We start from the raw sequence: 16,245 nt of genomic DNA on the forward strand, positions 1-16,245 counted from the left end.
CCCAAGCGTCGTCGCAGGTGAATCTCGATTACAAAACAATATATTCATGTGGTGTTTGTCAAGGACGTGTGGTATAGTCTGCGGGGCCGCCGGGTGCCTAATGGGAGAGCCATCGCAATAATTTCAGAACGAAATCCGCACTTACCCGTGTACATAGAAGTAAAGTGATAGTAATAATATTAGTAGTATGTGATTCCGAGATAAATATTGCCGGCCATTGGAACTTAAAGGTTTGGATCTCAGCTAGCGTCACCCGTTGTTGATGTTGTTGTTCACTTGTGCTCTCAATGAAAACCGGTCGTTATCGTCGTCGTACCTCTTCGGTCTCTGTATTTTATATTTTAAAAATATATGTATAAGACTTACATGTATACAGTATCTATAATATGTAAATATATATTTATATATATATATGTATATACATGTACTATATGTATAGAGTCCACATACGACGGGTGTATAGGTATAACACCACCTACAGGCTATAATGACGCTATGTGGACCGATGTGTGTCCAGTATAGGTTATCCTCGTTTTAATTACTAAATTAACATCACTATACAGTTCATAGGACACCGTCACTTCCGTATAGACCGTAAGATAACTCCCTACATCAGGTTAAACCTCGTGAATGAGTATGAAACTATGGTGAAATACAAAATAGAATAGGTGATTTTTATAAGATTTAATAAAAACATAATCAAAACTGTTTTCGAGCGGTTTATTTACATTGCAACGGGCTGTCGTGACCAGAAATTGAAATATTTCAATAATAAATGTACTTATGATTGGCGGATGTGTAAGAAAAGGGGTCGAGTGGATGACACGCACACACTGAAATTAATGTTAAGGCGTAGGATATAGGCAATTTTTCAAAATAACCTAAAATATATTGTGTACGTCAAGGTTTTTTTATCGGTTTTTACTTTTAATCAGACTATCACAGCCTCCATATCAATAGTGTTTTTCTAAATTTTAGCTGCCGTAAAGGGGTGACAGATATAAAACATAAATTTAAAAGGCGACGTGCTTCGCGTCTAAAACGGCTTATCCATCATTTAACAGCATATCCAGATAATATTAAAACATATTTTAATGCACGGTAAAAAATACGTAGTTGGTCCAACTAAAATTATGGTTAATATAGAGACGCAACACATTAAACATTTAGTTGGCCGAACTAAATGCATGGTTGCTTTAACTAAAATTTTAGTTGGACCAACTATGTACTTTTTCTGTGTCATATTCGAAGTGACAAATATTTTGGCGGGAATGGGGTGGGGGGATGGTGTAGCTGGGTGTAATAGACTCACCGTGTACTCCATAACCACTTTGCGTAAGACTTTATTTGATAACACTAAACCTTTCTGTTGTTATTGCGTACCTATTTATTTGGAATTGCGTTGTCTTGTAAAATTTAGTGTGTACACGACGTAATGTCTTTTTGCCGGGCGTTATCGGATTTGTCGCGTTTTTTGCAAACGGATATCCTACAGTAGGTACATACATCCTACATTATAAACCCGGAGTCCCTCGGTTCGATCCCCTCAGCAGATACTGCTCTCTCTACTGTCGTCACTCCGTTTGCGGTCCACTTGCCTGCGTTTGTATACGGCGACCGTCGCCGAATTGTGTGTAAACACGCGGGCGTTTCCGAAATCGAATGACCGCCGACACCCCCCCCCCTCCCTACCACCCATACTTACGGGTTTTGAAATATTGTTTAGCTCTGCTCTTGTCGGACGTGCGCGCTATATAATATAGCCAGCCGCGTCCGGGCTGTTTGAATTCGTAATTGCGGGCGATGGAGACGGCGATGGCACATCACGGGTCCGGCAGCGGCTGTGAATAATAAACGGGCCGGGTCAGCTTTCTTTTGTGATTTGTTTACACACACATATACATACACTCACCTACAGCAGCAAGCGCTTCCGGTCCAACGGTTTTAGCAGCGACCGCATAATACCGCACAAACAACACAATACAGCGCAACTGTACTATAACATTATAATAACACGGTGGGTGTAGTGCGAAATCAAAAATGATTTTACCACTACTATAATAATATTTTCCATTACACATACATACACAGATAGGTATCATCGGTCAGACCTAAACAAACGGGCGGTCCGACGACACACACGTCGTGTGTTTTATCAATGTCAATTCGGCCGGCCACGTATATACGTTTACACGGCACGTACACTGTACCTGTGTAAGTATAATATGTACATATATATTATATACTTTGACGAGCACATTCACCGCTACCGTCTCTTGACATTTCGTCCCTCCTCGCGCACGATATGACATTTGAAAAAAAACCCGTTCGCCGCAACTTTAAACAAAAAATAATTACCACCCCCGATTACTTACTGTCCGACCCGAAAGGTTAATTTAAATATCAAAACCCGCACGGGTTAATTGACCGCGGTACAGCGGTTATTATAGGTTTCCCTATGCCGGTGTTGTACCTACATACAGGGGTCGAGCCGAAGGACGGCGTGACGTTTTACCAATTTGTTAAAACAGTCTGATCCCGAGCGAGGGTGGTCGCCACAAAGTACCTGTACACCCGCCTGTTCCGGTTTAACAGCCGGATAATAAAAGGGTGGATTTTTGTTTTTCGAGTATTTTATTTTTTATTTTTTTTCCCGGCACCCTCCCCTCCGCAAGCTTTTTGTAGCCAAATCACTTGTGAAATCATCAGTGACACGATGTTCAACAACGGAGGTCGTTAAATTAAAAAAAAAAAAAAATACAACGATTATTGTTTAATCGCGTCAAACACAATTAACCGGGAAAATGCTTAATTGGCCGTTTTTAATTTATTCGCGACCGCCGTTTTGTGTAAATGCTTCATAAGAAAGTGACTAAATCTATTATAGATAAATGAGTGTTACCCAATCGGTTAAAAGGAACAAAATGAAATCAAAAGCACTAACGCGAATAGGGAAAGAGGGGCCTGACTTTTAAAAAACGTCTGCAACCAAAATTGGAAGAGTTTTTTTTTAAATCCAAGCTGTGTGAGCTCGGAGGGTTTTGAGTGGTCAACTATTGTTATTATTGCGACACGTGTGGCATATTCTTAATTTCTAATAGTGTTTTACATTGCCACATTATAACGAAATGTTTTACACAAAACTATGCGTGCGCGGTTCTATCGACCCTCTTACGCCACCATAATATGCAATAACCGTTCGTGTGTAAACCGTTAACTTAAGCTTGTCCGTGAGAAATAGGAAGCAGTTTTAATTTTTAAACTACATAGTACATAATATGTAATCTCTACTCGAAGTCTGGGTGCATCCAAATGACGTTTTTACTAGAGTTTAAACCAACTATGTACAACCGCTCTTGCCCAAACCACCCTTCTCTGCGCTCAAATATCAACCGACGTAGTAGGTTTTTATTATTATTATTATTGTTATGCACCATTGACAATTAGTATTAAAATGTTTAAACGTCGTTCTATTTTGGTCGGCTAGCCGTCGCATAATCTCCAACGGTTAACCGCAGGCTTTTAAATGGGCTAAAATAAAGCTACTTATGAGCGTTGTATAACGGTTAAGCTCTTGAAACGCGCAAAAATAAAAAGAACTCGTGTTGACACTCCCAATCGATGTGACTATTCTGAATTCTAAGACATAGGATTAAAGAAGAGTTTTCGAAACTCTGGACTCAATTCCTAGCTTATTCTCGATATCCGTCTTAGCTTGAGTGTGATCAGTAATATGTATATATATATAATATAAAACAGATTAACGACCTCGCCGGGTACAAGACTGAAACGGTTCGGTCTCCGGACACGTGTACTCTCGTTAATTAAACTTTGCACGACAAATTTCGTTTTGACTGCGGTTAACAGTCGTCCTACGCATTTAAATACTGTGGGCGCCTCGAGTCACACGATACTTATATGGTGAAAAATAGTGTCGACCCGCGGCTGCTGAATACTTAGAACGCACAATCCGCTTGTACAGCCTTTCGGGTTAATGGTTATGGGTTTTCGAACGACTCGGAGTGCAGCTAAAAATATTAACCTAATTGATCAGCCGGGTTTGTCAAACCGTTATCCCGGTGTCCGTCTCGAATACTGTCACTACGATTTAGCTAGTCTTGAATATCCTATTCGTGTGTTTGCGATGACTTTAGCTTTCAGGTGTAATGTGTTATTTTTCATACTAATTAAATTGATGGCAAACTTGTTCTATTGTGATGTTCTGTTATATTTTTTCGGCGAAGAGTCTGTCAATATTTTACATAACATTTTTTATTTATTAGACTTTGTATACCTCATGACGTCTTGAAGGAACCAGCTCAACCGGTGCATAATGCGTTTTTAAGCATTACAGAGTCAATGTAAATATTGTTATAGGGCAAAATTATAATAAAATCGTTTATTTGTTGCAAATCTTATGCACCGCTTTCTGGAGACCTCAATAGGATAAAACTGCATCGTTATTGTAATCATAATACTATTATATGATAATATTATTGTGTTGTGTAATTAAGCGCAATAAAATTAACTGCTTAAATCATAATGGCGGACTTAGCCACTTATATTTTGTTTTGATATAAAAAAAAGTAATAATAATAATACCTTCGAGTGGGTGTACTTTGAAATTCAAATTTTACAACGATAAAACGATTTATGTTATGTATTTGGAATTGAATACAAATGCGCGTCCAGGACCGAGGTGCACTTAATATTCTCGGACACACGTGGACGAAAATGTTGATTTATAGAGTTTTCTACTACGATACTATACTCTATTAAATAATATAGCGGCCAGCTACAGACAGACAAAATAATACATTTACAACGTGCGTGTACGTGTTGGATACCATTGGGTTTTTACATGTGGAGGTTTTCACAATTAGTTTTGTACCACCGTAACCGCGATCGCTCGCCGACTTTGGCAGCTATGGTCGATATAATTTACTGTTATTGACCTCTGTATGTATTTAAATTTGTTAATCGAGTAAGTGCGCGCCGTTACAAAAATGTATATAGGTACGTTGTGTCTCTTTCAAATGGCTGTGTATAGGTAACGAAATAATCGTTGTTCCTCATGTGTATACTAGTATATATCTTATAGAAATACTATATGTGGAAAGAGATTATATGATACCTAATAGTTTGGTCGTGTACGGAACGGGTTTTAATGGATTTCCGCGATTTTTGCGCTGTTGCAGAACGAAAAACCCGAAGTGAAGCAGAAATGGGCGTCCCGGCTTTTAGGGAAACTTCGGAAGGACATAACTCAAGAGTGCCGGGAGGATTTCGTGCTGAGCATAACCGGCAAGAAGCCGGCCATGTGCGTGCTGTCCAATCCCGACCAGAAGGGTAAGATGCGACGCATCGATTGTCTCCGGCAAGCGGATAAGGTTAGTGCGTTCCCATTACAATCCGTATAAAATATTACCCGTATAGTAGGTACACACATTACAGTATATACAAACACAATTCACAGCAGGCCTTCTCCTCTGTTAAGCGAATTATTAGATATAAATATTATTAATAATAACAACAAGAGTACCTCCTATACTTACATACAAATAATTAAATTATATCATATTATATTATAATCGTTCGATTATATTTTTAACAAAATTTTATAGTTACTCAAGTTAAAAAATAACTAATTATTCCAATTAATTTAATAAAACATACTATTCTCCACGCCTTCACGTAGATTGTTATTTTTAAAATTAACAGTAAGGTTTACGATTAAGTTATTTATAACAGAAAATAAATAAGTATGTAAACAATTTTAATTAAACTCTCAAACGTAATAACTCGTTAATAATCAGCCTTGGTAACAACAACAAAATCAGCTATTTGAGTTATATAACAAAACAAATTGTGACAAACGTACAGTCTAACATATATTATACCATTATGATCAATCATTTCTACGTTTCATAGTTTATAAGATGAGGCTGATTTTCAAAAACTTAATAAGCTTATACAATAAAATGTATACTCAAATTATTTTATTAAAAAAACCGAAATCGTTTTTCAGTACGTACGTATCGTATTTGAGTTCCATTAACGTAAGCTTATTTATGTAAATTAATGGCGATCAAGAGTCCTTGAGAATATAGTTGGGTTTATTTGTCATGCAACGTTGAGAAGTACCAATTATTTATCGACTATCAGTAGTAATGTGAAAGATTGCATGGTTTATTTTTTTTGTATTCTATAAACGATTAATATTTTTTTTTCAAAACAAGATTAAAGACGAATCCATTAAAAATATGCCTGTAAACAATATTATTATGTTGCTACGATTTACAATTCATTGATAAACAAAATTTCAATAAATATTAACGTAGACAGCTTACTCATAGCCCACGGGCAAAAGTGTTACATAATATTCCTACTAGGAAGCACACAGTGAGTATACAGCTCTACTGTGATATGCGAATACCTTAGCGAGGGGGAAGGTGGCATCAGAAAAGTTTAAATAAGGAACGGGAAAAACAATAATAACCATTTAAGAACATTCCGTTATCACACGGTTTGATATTATCGTAGAATAACTGTAACACAACTTTAATACTAGTATTCAGTTTTATTCTATGATATTGTTCAACGCAAAGAGTACGAGGTCGACTTTTTTCCGGTGGGATATATTAAAAAAAAAATAATAAATTTACAACCAAACAACTGCATCGCAATGTACTTTGTTATTATTGGTGAAATTGGACATGTCGTTTGTTGTCGACAGAGCAGGAAAATTTGTATTTGTGTGTTGTGGCGTGTAGAGAGAGATACACGGAGATCAGAGAGAGCCCTCTTTTGAAATTGAAATGTGCCGACTTGTGTTTTTAAGAGGGGTGGACGCGATAAATCGACGTTAAAATGTTGCTTCCGTGACGCCTATATCACTCCGGTCTAATCGTCCACCGCCGCCGACTGTTTGCGCCCGGAATTTAATGTCTTGCATACGAGATTTCGCCCTCTCTACAAATCTACAACACCGACGACATGCGTGCATTCAATTCGCCGTATAATATTGTAATAATATATGCAACGACAGTAAACGTCGCCCGTTAATCGTCATCCGCGCGTTACCCGATTAACCTATACCAGCCATCCGAGCCGCCGCTAAAAACAAAACCCCGGTTCGCCTTTAGCCGTCTATACCGCCCCTTGTTCGTAGCACAGTTAAGAAAAACTGAAGAACACTCTACTACTAGCGCACAGCACGTAGTTGAAAAAAAAACAGACTAGAGCTCTCTTTCCGAATTCTCTTAAGCTCACTTATCTTAAGGGGGCTCCATACAGACCATTTTTTCAGTCAAAATACATAATTTTCATTCCATCGCACAGGCCTAACCAGTGATCCGATAAGCAATCTAAAAACAGATTTGAATTTGTCATGAAGTTTACTTAGGATCGGTCGAAGTGCTTTTTTCAATTTTTAATATTAACCCTTTCTAAATTTTATTTTAAAATGTTGAAATTTTATAAAATGTTCAAACGTGTTTTATACATAGTAGGAATAAGATATCAAAAAAGTACGTCGACCGATCTCAAGTGAATTTTATGACAAATTCAAATCTGTTTTCATATTACTTATCGAATCACTGGTTGAGCCTGTGCGACGGAACAAAAAATGTATGTTATATTAGCTAAAATGGCTTTTTCTCACAGACAAAATTATTTAAATTAAAAATAATACCTTAAAGGTAATACAAATTAACCGGTTAATTTATTGACATGGTTGAAATTTATATAAACCATTTTTTTCTTAAATATTGCCTATACAAAACTTCTTAAAATGTTCTGTATGGAGCCCTCTTAAGTTACAAAAAATGAAATTAATCATTCTTGACTTTCTAGCTACAACTACTTTTCAACTAGGTTTCTATTTAACGCTACAAAGAATAATCGGCTAAAATAATACATGATAGTATACCATCTACTTGGTATTTGTAAAGTAGATACGGTAGATATATTATATTTGTTTAGCTTAATCACTTGCCGAGAAGTCTCAGTTATATTTTATATTTTTTAATTTAAATAACTAATACGGATTTATTACCCAATCCGTTACGACCGTTGCAATATGGATTGGTATATACGTATTAAGCCGCCACGTAGCGTTTGACCTTCAGGCGAGCTCAGCTTTATTATAATATTAAAATTATGACACGTTTTGTATAAGTATAAATAAGAAATCAGTTGTTTTGCATTAACCTCGTTCGCATTACAATATTATATTATTTTATATATTTGATTCCGATAACCGTTATGCAGTATATTTGGTCTTGTAGAGGACAAAAATGTTAATAAAAAATGATGAGGGCGGTTATACTTGGAGATTAACAGGGAATTGTCTAGATTATAGAACGTTATTTGTACTATCTTAGCGGTAATAACTGAACACGGTTGTTACAAGTCTCGATTGGAACTCGGGTAGGTGTCGCTTTGTCGGAGACGTTAACGCTTGTAATAGTTGATTGTCACGTTTACTAATTACGACGGGTTAACTGCCAAGCTCATGAAGTTGTCAAAGAAAATATTTTTGGTGAAATTATTTGAAAAAGAGTTCTGGAAGGAATTAAATTGCCTAACCGATGATCTGCCCGCCGTATTAAACCGCGTGTTAAGGTTAGATTAGAAGTCTTTTAAATACTGTAGTGTTAACTGCTGATTATTCGACTAAACATTGTACTTTTTATCAACGCGGTCATGGAATAACTTATTTGTAGCAATTTGAATATTCATGACATGTCAAAGCACCCGCATGTGGATATACAACTATTGTACCTGTTCATACTGGCAATCGTGTGGATACTGCTGGACTAGATTTTAAACATCATAACACTTTACTTTTTACGCATACCTGTCCTAAATGCACTCACTTTTTCCTGGCACGATAATAATTAACGCTATATATTCACTTCAGATTATTATCAATAATATATTTATCTCTTTTTTGCAATGTCCATTTTTTTAAAACTCCTTTGCTGCCTTATAAATTTGGCAAAAACAAATATTGAATAAGTTCACCCTCCTCCCTTAAAAATCGAGAATAACGCCCGAAAAATGTACATATTTTTCAACTTACAATTATTGTGCGCTTATTTTAAAATAGTCGAATTAGTTTCAAATCATTTGTATCAAGTATTGTTTAAAAAATGGTACTATCAATACATACGTTGACAAATCAAAAAATAGCGTGAGCCGTTTCCCCTAGAAGAGGTGGGCATGGTTTCCAGCGTAGTATTGGAACTTAAGGTCTGAAAATTAGACTGAAGGTCCATCTAGAGTGGGGCTATAACATATACAACTTTCTCAAAAATCTGAGGTCAAACGCTTTGACATTTTCAAATTCCAAGATGGTATGTGTGAATGATGAACAGTCAATGTAAAGATATTTTCTTTTCGGCTAAAACCATTTGATTTTGGAACACCTACGCGCGTTAGCTGTGTACTCTTTGAGTATTTGACACGCTCCGGTCGGTCGACCTTGGCCGTACGTGACGTCCGTCGCGAAAACGATTACAATAATAATATTAAACAATGTTTTTTTCACTTGTTGTGTTACGTTCCTATTAAAGACACTGTCGACCGTGCATTGGAGAAAAGGCGCCCCGGAGACGGTGTGGATCTATGTGATGTGTATGGTGTGCACCCCGTTTAAGCGCCCATATTCCGTTCACGTGCCACGACGGTCAACAACAAGTTCCGTTCTCACAGCCCTCGGTGGGATCTTGAGTGGAATTTTTTTCTTTTTGTTTTTTATTATTCGTTCGCCGTTCGGTTTTTTAACGCTGTAAACGAACACACACCGTGTACACGCATGTACCTGGTGCGACACCGACCCATTACATATGCGAGACCTATAGGCGAGAGTGTGTTTGTAATAATTCCGTCTCCATAATGTAATAATAATAATAATACTATACATTAAATAGTATAGAGTAAAGTAATACCTACCTATACAATATATACATTATACCGTGTATTATAGCACACGTGTACTGCATGGCCGAGAGACACGTTTATTTTATTTTATTTTATTGTAATCGTCAAATGTAGAAAAAACTCAATGCTCGTGTCAAAAGCCCCAATTCGAAACTGTTATGAAATTTATTCATTTGAAATGTTGCAATTTTGAACCGTAGGCCGGCTAAAAGGTGAACCTATACGATTAACAGGGATATTCAGTATTTTGGATTTAGTATAATTATAGGAGTCAATTAATTACAAAACAACTAATACATTTTTTTTCAACTCGGAGTTGGTTAGTCATCAGTAGCTTATAAATCAAATTTAACGGATTTATATATTTGTATGTACTGTTTGTTTGTATATTAATCATTAATTATTATTCCACACGCTTTTGAAGAAGGCAGTTTTATTTTATTTATTATCACAAGATATGGGAGAGCTATGTTATAAAAAATTAATCTAACCATTTACAAATCGACCTTGTTATACTTGAAGTTATAAATAAAAATTACTTCTAAGAATAATAAAGGCGTTTATTTTTTAATCGATAGTATTAGTACCTATGAATTACCTTGATCATATAGTATCGGAGAATTTGGAAATTAATTTATGGCAGTATACCTACTTAGTAGGTTGTTTAATATTTACACACAGCCGCAACTCGCATGTGCTACATATATATGTATAGTAATTGGGTAGTGCAATAGTTTAGTAGGTAATAGGCAAAATATAAATACAATTTCTAGGAACTCCTATAATGAGCATAATGTTACACGGTTATACTTTCAAGGTATAAATATTAAACTACAAGTTCAAATGCAAGAATTTCGATCAATAATATATATTTATAAATAAAATAAGTCAGATTATAAACTGCATAATGTATATTATGCAGTAAGGAGAATCTATGCACGCCTAGAAATAATTATATTGGTCATGAATTAATAAACAAGTTGTATCGGATATTTTGTAAACACTTGATGTTTAGGTCATTCGTACAAACAACAATGTATTATACTACCCATAAAAGTATAAAAATATCCTTAATTCATGCAATATTATTATGTTTCTTTTCGTTTAATATAGATTAAAATAATATTCGATTATAATACGTGTACAATGTTGAGAAAGACTTGTTTTTAAATAATTATAATGTTTGTTAGCTGCCCAGTAGTAGGAGGCGGAATCATTTCAAATAAACAAGTTCACAAATTATTAATATGTATATGAACGCAATTAACAATCTATAATAGCTACCATGTAATTAGAGGTTTGGTTTAGGAATTAATTATTAGTTGAAACTAAAAATAAAGCGTATATTTATTTGTAAACTGAAATGCAGTACCTATTAGCACTTATTTTTTTTGTTTTAAGCATTTCCTACAACTGTTACAAATGCTATATCATACAGGCTAGCTTAGTTGTGCACATTATTACTGTCGTGTCCCATGTCATGGTCGGAAAACGTCAAAGTCTTTTTTCCGGACGATTCGACCTAGGTGGAAAAAAACTCGTGATTCCTTTCAGCAACCAACGCGCAACACGGCCAATAAATCAATACATAATAAAAACACATTCCTCACACCCGCATTTACATGTTATATTTTCCGGTTTTGTTTTGTTGGGTTTTTATTTTATTTTATTTTTTTTGAAATTTATTACTCCACTACGGCACGGAGGCGACGACCCTACACAGGGCCGGCAACAGTCTTAAGGTACATGACACAAACGGCGTTTGCTACTTTCAGCGCGACTTGCAAATATACTGTCGGCCCCAAGTACATGTTTTTTTTCCACGTCACATATCGGTTGGTATTTGATCGCCAGCCGGAGTACCTACGCGTTAACCGAAGACAAATGGCCTCTGATCGCCGTTTACAATGGGCATGATATTATGTATCCGTCAGACCTAACCGGCACGTTACCTACTAATGATACTACAGACGGGTTGTTGAGTATCCACGGCGTTGTTACAGTAGAACGGATAAAAAACGCAATACGCTGTTAATGTATGGGCCCTACTTATACATTGAAAACAAGAATGATCGGTAAATTCTGATTGAAAACGGTAATCCAACATTCAAAAAAATTAACAACACTGTTAAAACTTATTATACATTTCTCAACCATACATACACAAATAGAATATGTAGTAAAAGCTCATTTTTTTTTTACCTTAGACTTTACTCATTAACAAATGATTGCCCTCAATTTGTATTTGTTTGTCTCAATCAGTTTTACAAGGAATTGATTGAGTTCTCATAATCAAATATCATAGGTAGTATTAAAGGATCCCCTAATGTATTTAAAAAACTATCTTATTTGTTTATAGCTATTCGTCGGTAGCATTGAATTCTGCTCAACTGAGTTATAAATTCAACAGAGTGACCACATAGTGGTTGATGGATAATGGTAGTTCGGAAATTATAACTAAAAACAAGATATTTTATGTTCTATTTTACTAGGTAGAGAGATGCAAGCTAATCTAGGAGAATCGGATGAACGATTTAAATAATTATTCGTAGACAATTTTCTATGAACGAACAAGTCGTTTATACATATGTATTTTCAAAAATCAGCATACACCATCATATACGGTTCATTCGTATTAATTTTGTTGTCGTGGAATATATTATTACAAAGCTGGACACTTATTAGGACGATATTTAGTTTATAGGCGTTTGGTTATCTTCTAAGCAGATTCGCGTCCTTACCGTCTTTGTCTGGCTGGTGTGTGTTAAGGTAAATTACTACATCGAAGGTGGCCGTGACTAATTTACATTTAGCTTTATGCCAGTCTGTCGCATCCAATTAGCAATAGAATTTATCGACCGCCCGACGACCGTAGGCGTGCACACGGTAATTGTGAAATTCAATTTGATCTCAATGGTCCATGATGGGGCACCATAATATTATTGTTGTAGTATCTTAACAGAATAGGGAGGCGACGTTTTGATTTCGGAATGACAACAATACACACACACATACGACAACGTTTAATTATTGCGCTATAATGATAAAGAAATAGACACTAGACGTAACTGACCTTTAATCGCGGTCGTAGGTATACATATATATTCTGTTGTTATTATTATTATAATATACGGTATCCCCCGTGGCATTGGTGTCCTACTGGTTTGGGCGAAGTCGCGAGATACTGATCGTAGGCGTTTCATGAATACAAATTATTGCCATGTACGGGATGCAGCGGCCGTTGCAATATTCCAAATGATCGCAATACCTACATAATGTATGTATGTATGTATATTATTGTTGTACATTATCTTATGACACGAGATCCCGGAGAAATATGATAATTTCTGCAACCTCCGTGTTCTCATCCGCGTGCACAGTTTTCATTTGTAAAAAAAAAAAAAACCGACTGCTTTTTAATTTCAACTGCAGCGCAAAAGTGTAAATCATAGCCCCGTTGTCGCTTCAGTTATTCGCCTTATATATTGTGACTAAAATTGCATAAAACAAATTATCTCGAAATCATCTTTCGCACACCGTTTTTGTAGTGGATCGTCGTTTATCAATTAACATTAATGTGTGATGTGTATATTTTATTTTCAGGTATGGCGGTTGGACCTCGTTATGGTCATACTGTTCAAGGCTATACCGTTGGAGAGCACGGACGGAGAGCGTTTGGAAAAATCACCTGAGTGCACGCACCCAAGTCTGTGCGTCAACCCTTACCACATAAACGTGTCCGTCCGCGAGTTAGACCTGTACCTAGCCAATTACATTAATAGCCACGGTAAGTGCGTTCATATTATACATAGGTGTAGCTAACATTTCATAGTACGATGATTGTGTTAATATATACTCCCAGATTTACCACCAATACCGCCATCAAGTCTGAAGGCCAATAATATTAATCATTGGAAATTTGGCGGTTACACAATAAAGTTTGCTTAAACAAAAATTAATGAAACGATTTGATAGAATTGTGTTTAAAATAGTAGGTCTTTAGTTGTTGGACAAGTGGTCATATTGCATTTAATCTGGCCAAAATTTAAAATCTGTTTCATTCAAATTGATACTGGCGCCGGATTATAATCCGTATTGCCTTATTCCATTCATATATACCGGTATAATATTATGGTTTCAACAACAGCCAACAGTTCCCCATCGGTCATCACACATATCTGCCCGGTTTTAATTGTGTATACAATCCGTCCCAATATTTTCATTTCATTAACTGACAATTTCTTGTCATTCTTTAAATTTTCAAAGTTCCCCACCGTTGAACCAGATTGACATTTTCTTTAAAGCCGGTCTCTACTATACAGCTATATTCTATAGTTTGTACAGTTCCTTATATTTTTGCATAACCTTAGACCTCAATTACATAAAAAAACATTCACAATTCAGTATTCACTAATCATTCATGCGAATATAATTTTTGTTGAAAGATATGAGAACCAAACTAGATTTGACTAGTATTATTTTTTTTTTATACATTTTTATGTCAATACAATTATTTTTAGGGAAACCGCTTTTTGGTTGTATATTTGTTATATCTTCACGTCATATACATATATGTATTTTTATTTTGGAGTAAAATAATAATATTAATAATATGTATAATCGAATCATATATTCGTGAGGTATAACAATGATTAATGAAATACAATTTGGGCCACTTGTCCAACAACAGACAGACCATTGTGGGTACGCGACGAATGCCAAACAAGAATATTTGGACATAACACGTATCCATTGGTATTCGATTGCTCTTTACTGTGTGAGTTGTTCACAAGCGGACGGTTGGTGCGGTCGGCCGGAATACTTAAGTCGCACGGTTGTCGCAGTGTTGGGTGCCCGTGAGTGATTCATGTTTGGTTGTCTCGCAAGGCTCATAATTAGGGCAAGGACACGGATGACCAAAAGCTTTGAAAAAAATAAAACGTCGTAAAAATAAATAAATAAATAATAAAACAAACACCTAACCGATTAAAATACGTGATTAGAAATCATTCCCATTGGCAGACGATCAATTTGAATGTTCGCTGTAGTGTTAGTCACTACTCGGCTTATTTAAGGCGTTTAATGTGTTTAAAACAAAACTACATTGACATTCTTGGTGATAGTACTATAGTAGCTAAAATTTATGAAAACCACCACCCGCGTTGACTTCAAAAGCCCAAAGTAATTTTCTATATTACTATATTATTATTATAATCTAAAATTGCGTGGCGATGACATCGCACGCCACCTGCCAGAGTTGTGAAAAATTTTATACGAATAAAACGTTATTCGAATAGGAATTATTTTTAAATTTATTTAAATAATTTTTTAAAATTTTATCCGAATAAAAAATTGTCTCTAAATTTACTGGTTTTATATATTTTCCAAATGTAGAATATATTATTATAGATTTATACAAAATAATATTACAAAATAAGAAGCATAGCTTTAATATAATTATTTGATAAAACCACTTACAAATTATTTAATGAATCAAATAATTAAGTTTGAAACTATTCGAAAAACAAAATTTGAAATTATTCAAGAAATCAATAACTTTTACTTGAATAATATTTTATCTAGATGATTATTTAGCTAAAGTTTTATTCGAATGATGCACAACTCTGCCACCTACATTCATTGATGTGTATGGGACATTTTTTATTTTCACTTGTTTTTCGGTAGCTATAATATGTTACCTACACATAAAAAATAAAATTCTTTAAACATCTAAGAAACTATGCCAAATTCCTTCTCTTTTTTTAGACACAAAAAAAATAATAATCGATAGTTTTTTACGGTATTTAGGATACGATCATACCAGTTATATTATAAGAAATGTGAATGTCGTGAATAAAACACAAATCATGTCGAATCATACCAGGATCGTTAAATGATTATTTTCAACCTCATTTATTTCCCACAAACCATTTCGTATACTGTTTTTATGGTGATAACGCGGAGGATTGTATTTTTATAAACGGCTTAATCTTTCAAAACGTTTAATGATATATAAAATAAACAACAACAAAAAGAAAAGGACAAAAAAGGGTCGCAAAATACATAAACGCAGTTAGTTATACTATTATTTTCAAAAACAAAACTAAAAAAAACGCTACGTACATTATTATAATAATATATAAATTATTATTATATATATTATAAAATCCAAAACATAAAAAACACTAACCCCAAAGTGCACTCTTCCGTAATGACTTACTTTTAACGTCGGTAGGTATATTCTTCAGATCCTTTAGTCCCTCGTCTGTGGCGGCCTTTATAAAAATGCTTATATATATA

At 35.1% G+C, this 16,245-nt stretch overlaps 1 protein-coding gene across 6 annotated transcripts in view; it reads left to right on the forward strand.

The window, feature by feature from the left end:
• Window positions 1-16,245, forward strand: part of LOC126845000 (nuclear factor 1 X-type) — a 101,615-nt gene that overhangs the window by 53,929 nt on the left and 31,441 nt on the right. For all 6 annotated transcript variants that reach the window (XM_050583576.1, XM_050583573.1, XM_050583572.1 and 3 more), the window contains exons 3-4: window positions 5,199-5,390; window positions 13,549-13,732. In XM_050583576.1, coding sequence (XP_050439533.1) covers window positions 5,199-5,390; window positions 13,549-13,732 — 376 coding nt within the window. The remainder of the gene's footprint in view (window positions 1-5,198; window positions 5,391-13,548; window positions 13,733-16,245) is intronic.

This window comes from Adelges cooleyi, unplaced genomic scaffold (genome assembly GCF_023614345.1).
Source record: "Adelges cooleyi isolate 19-005CV unplaced genomic scaffold, UGA_ACOO_1.1 ACOO_flye_CR_arks_rails_tigmint_CR_PRNA_651, whole genome shotgun sequence".
NCBI classification, from domain to species: Eukaryota; Metazoa; Arthropoda; class Insecta; order Hemiptera; family Adelgidae; genus Adelges; species Adelges cooleyi.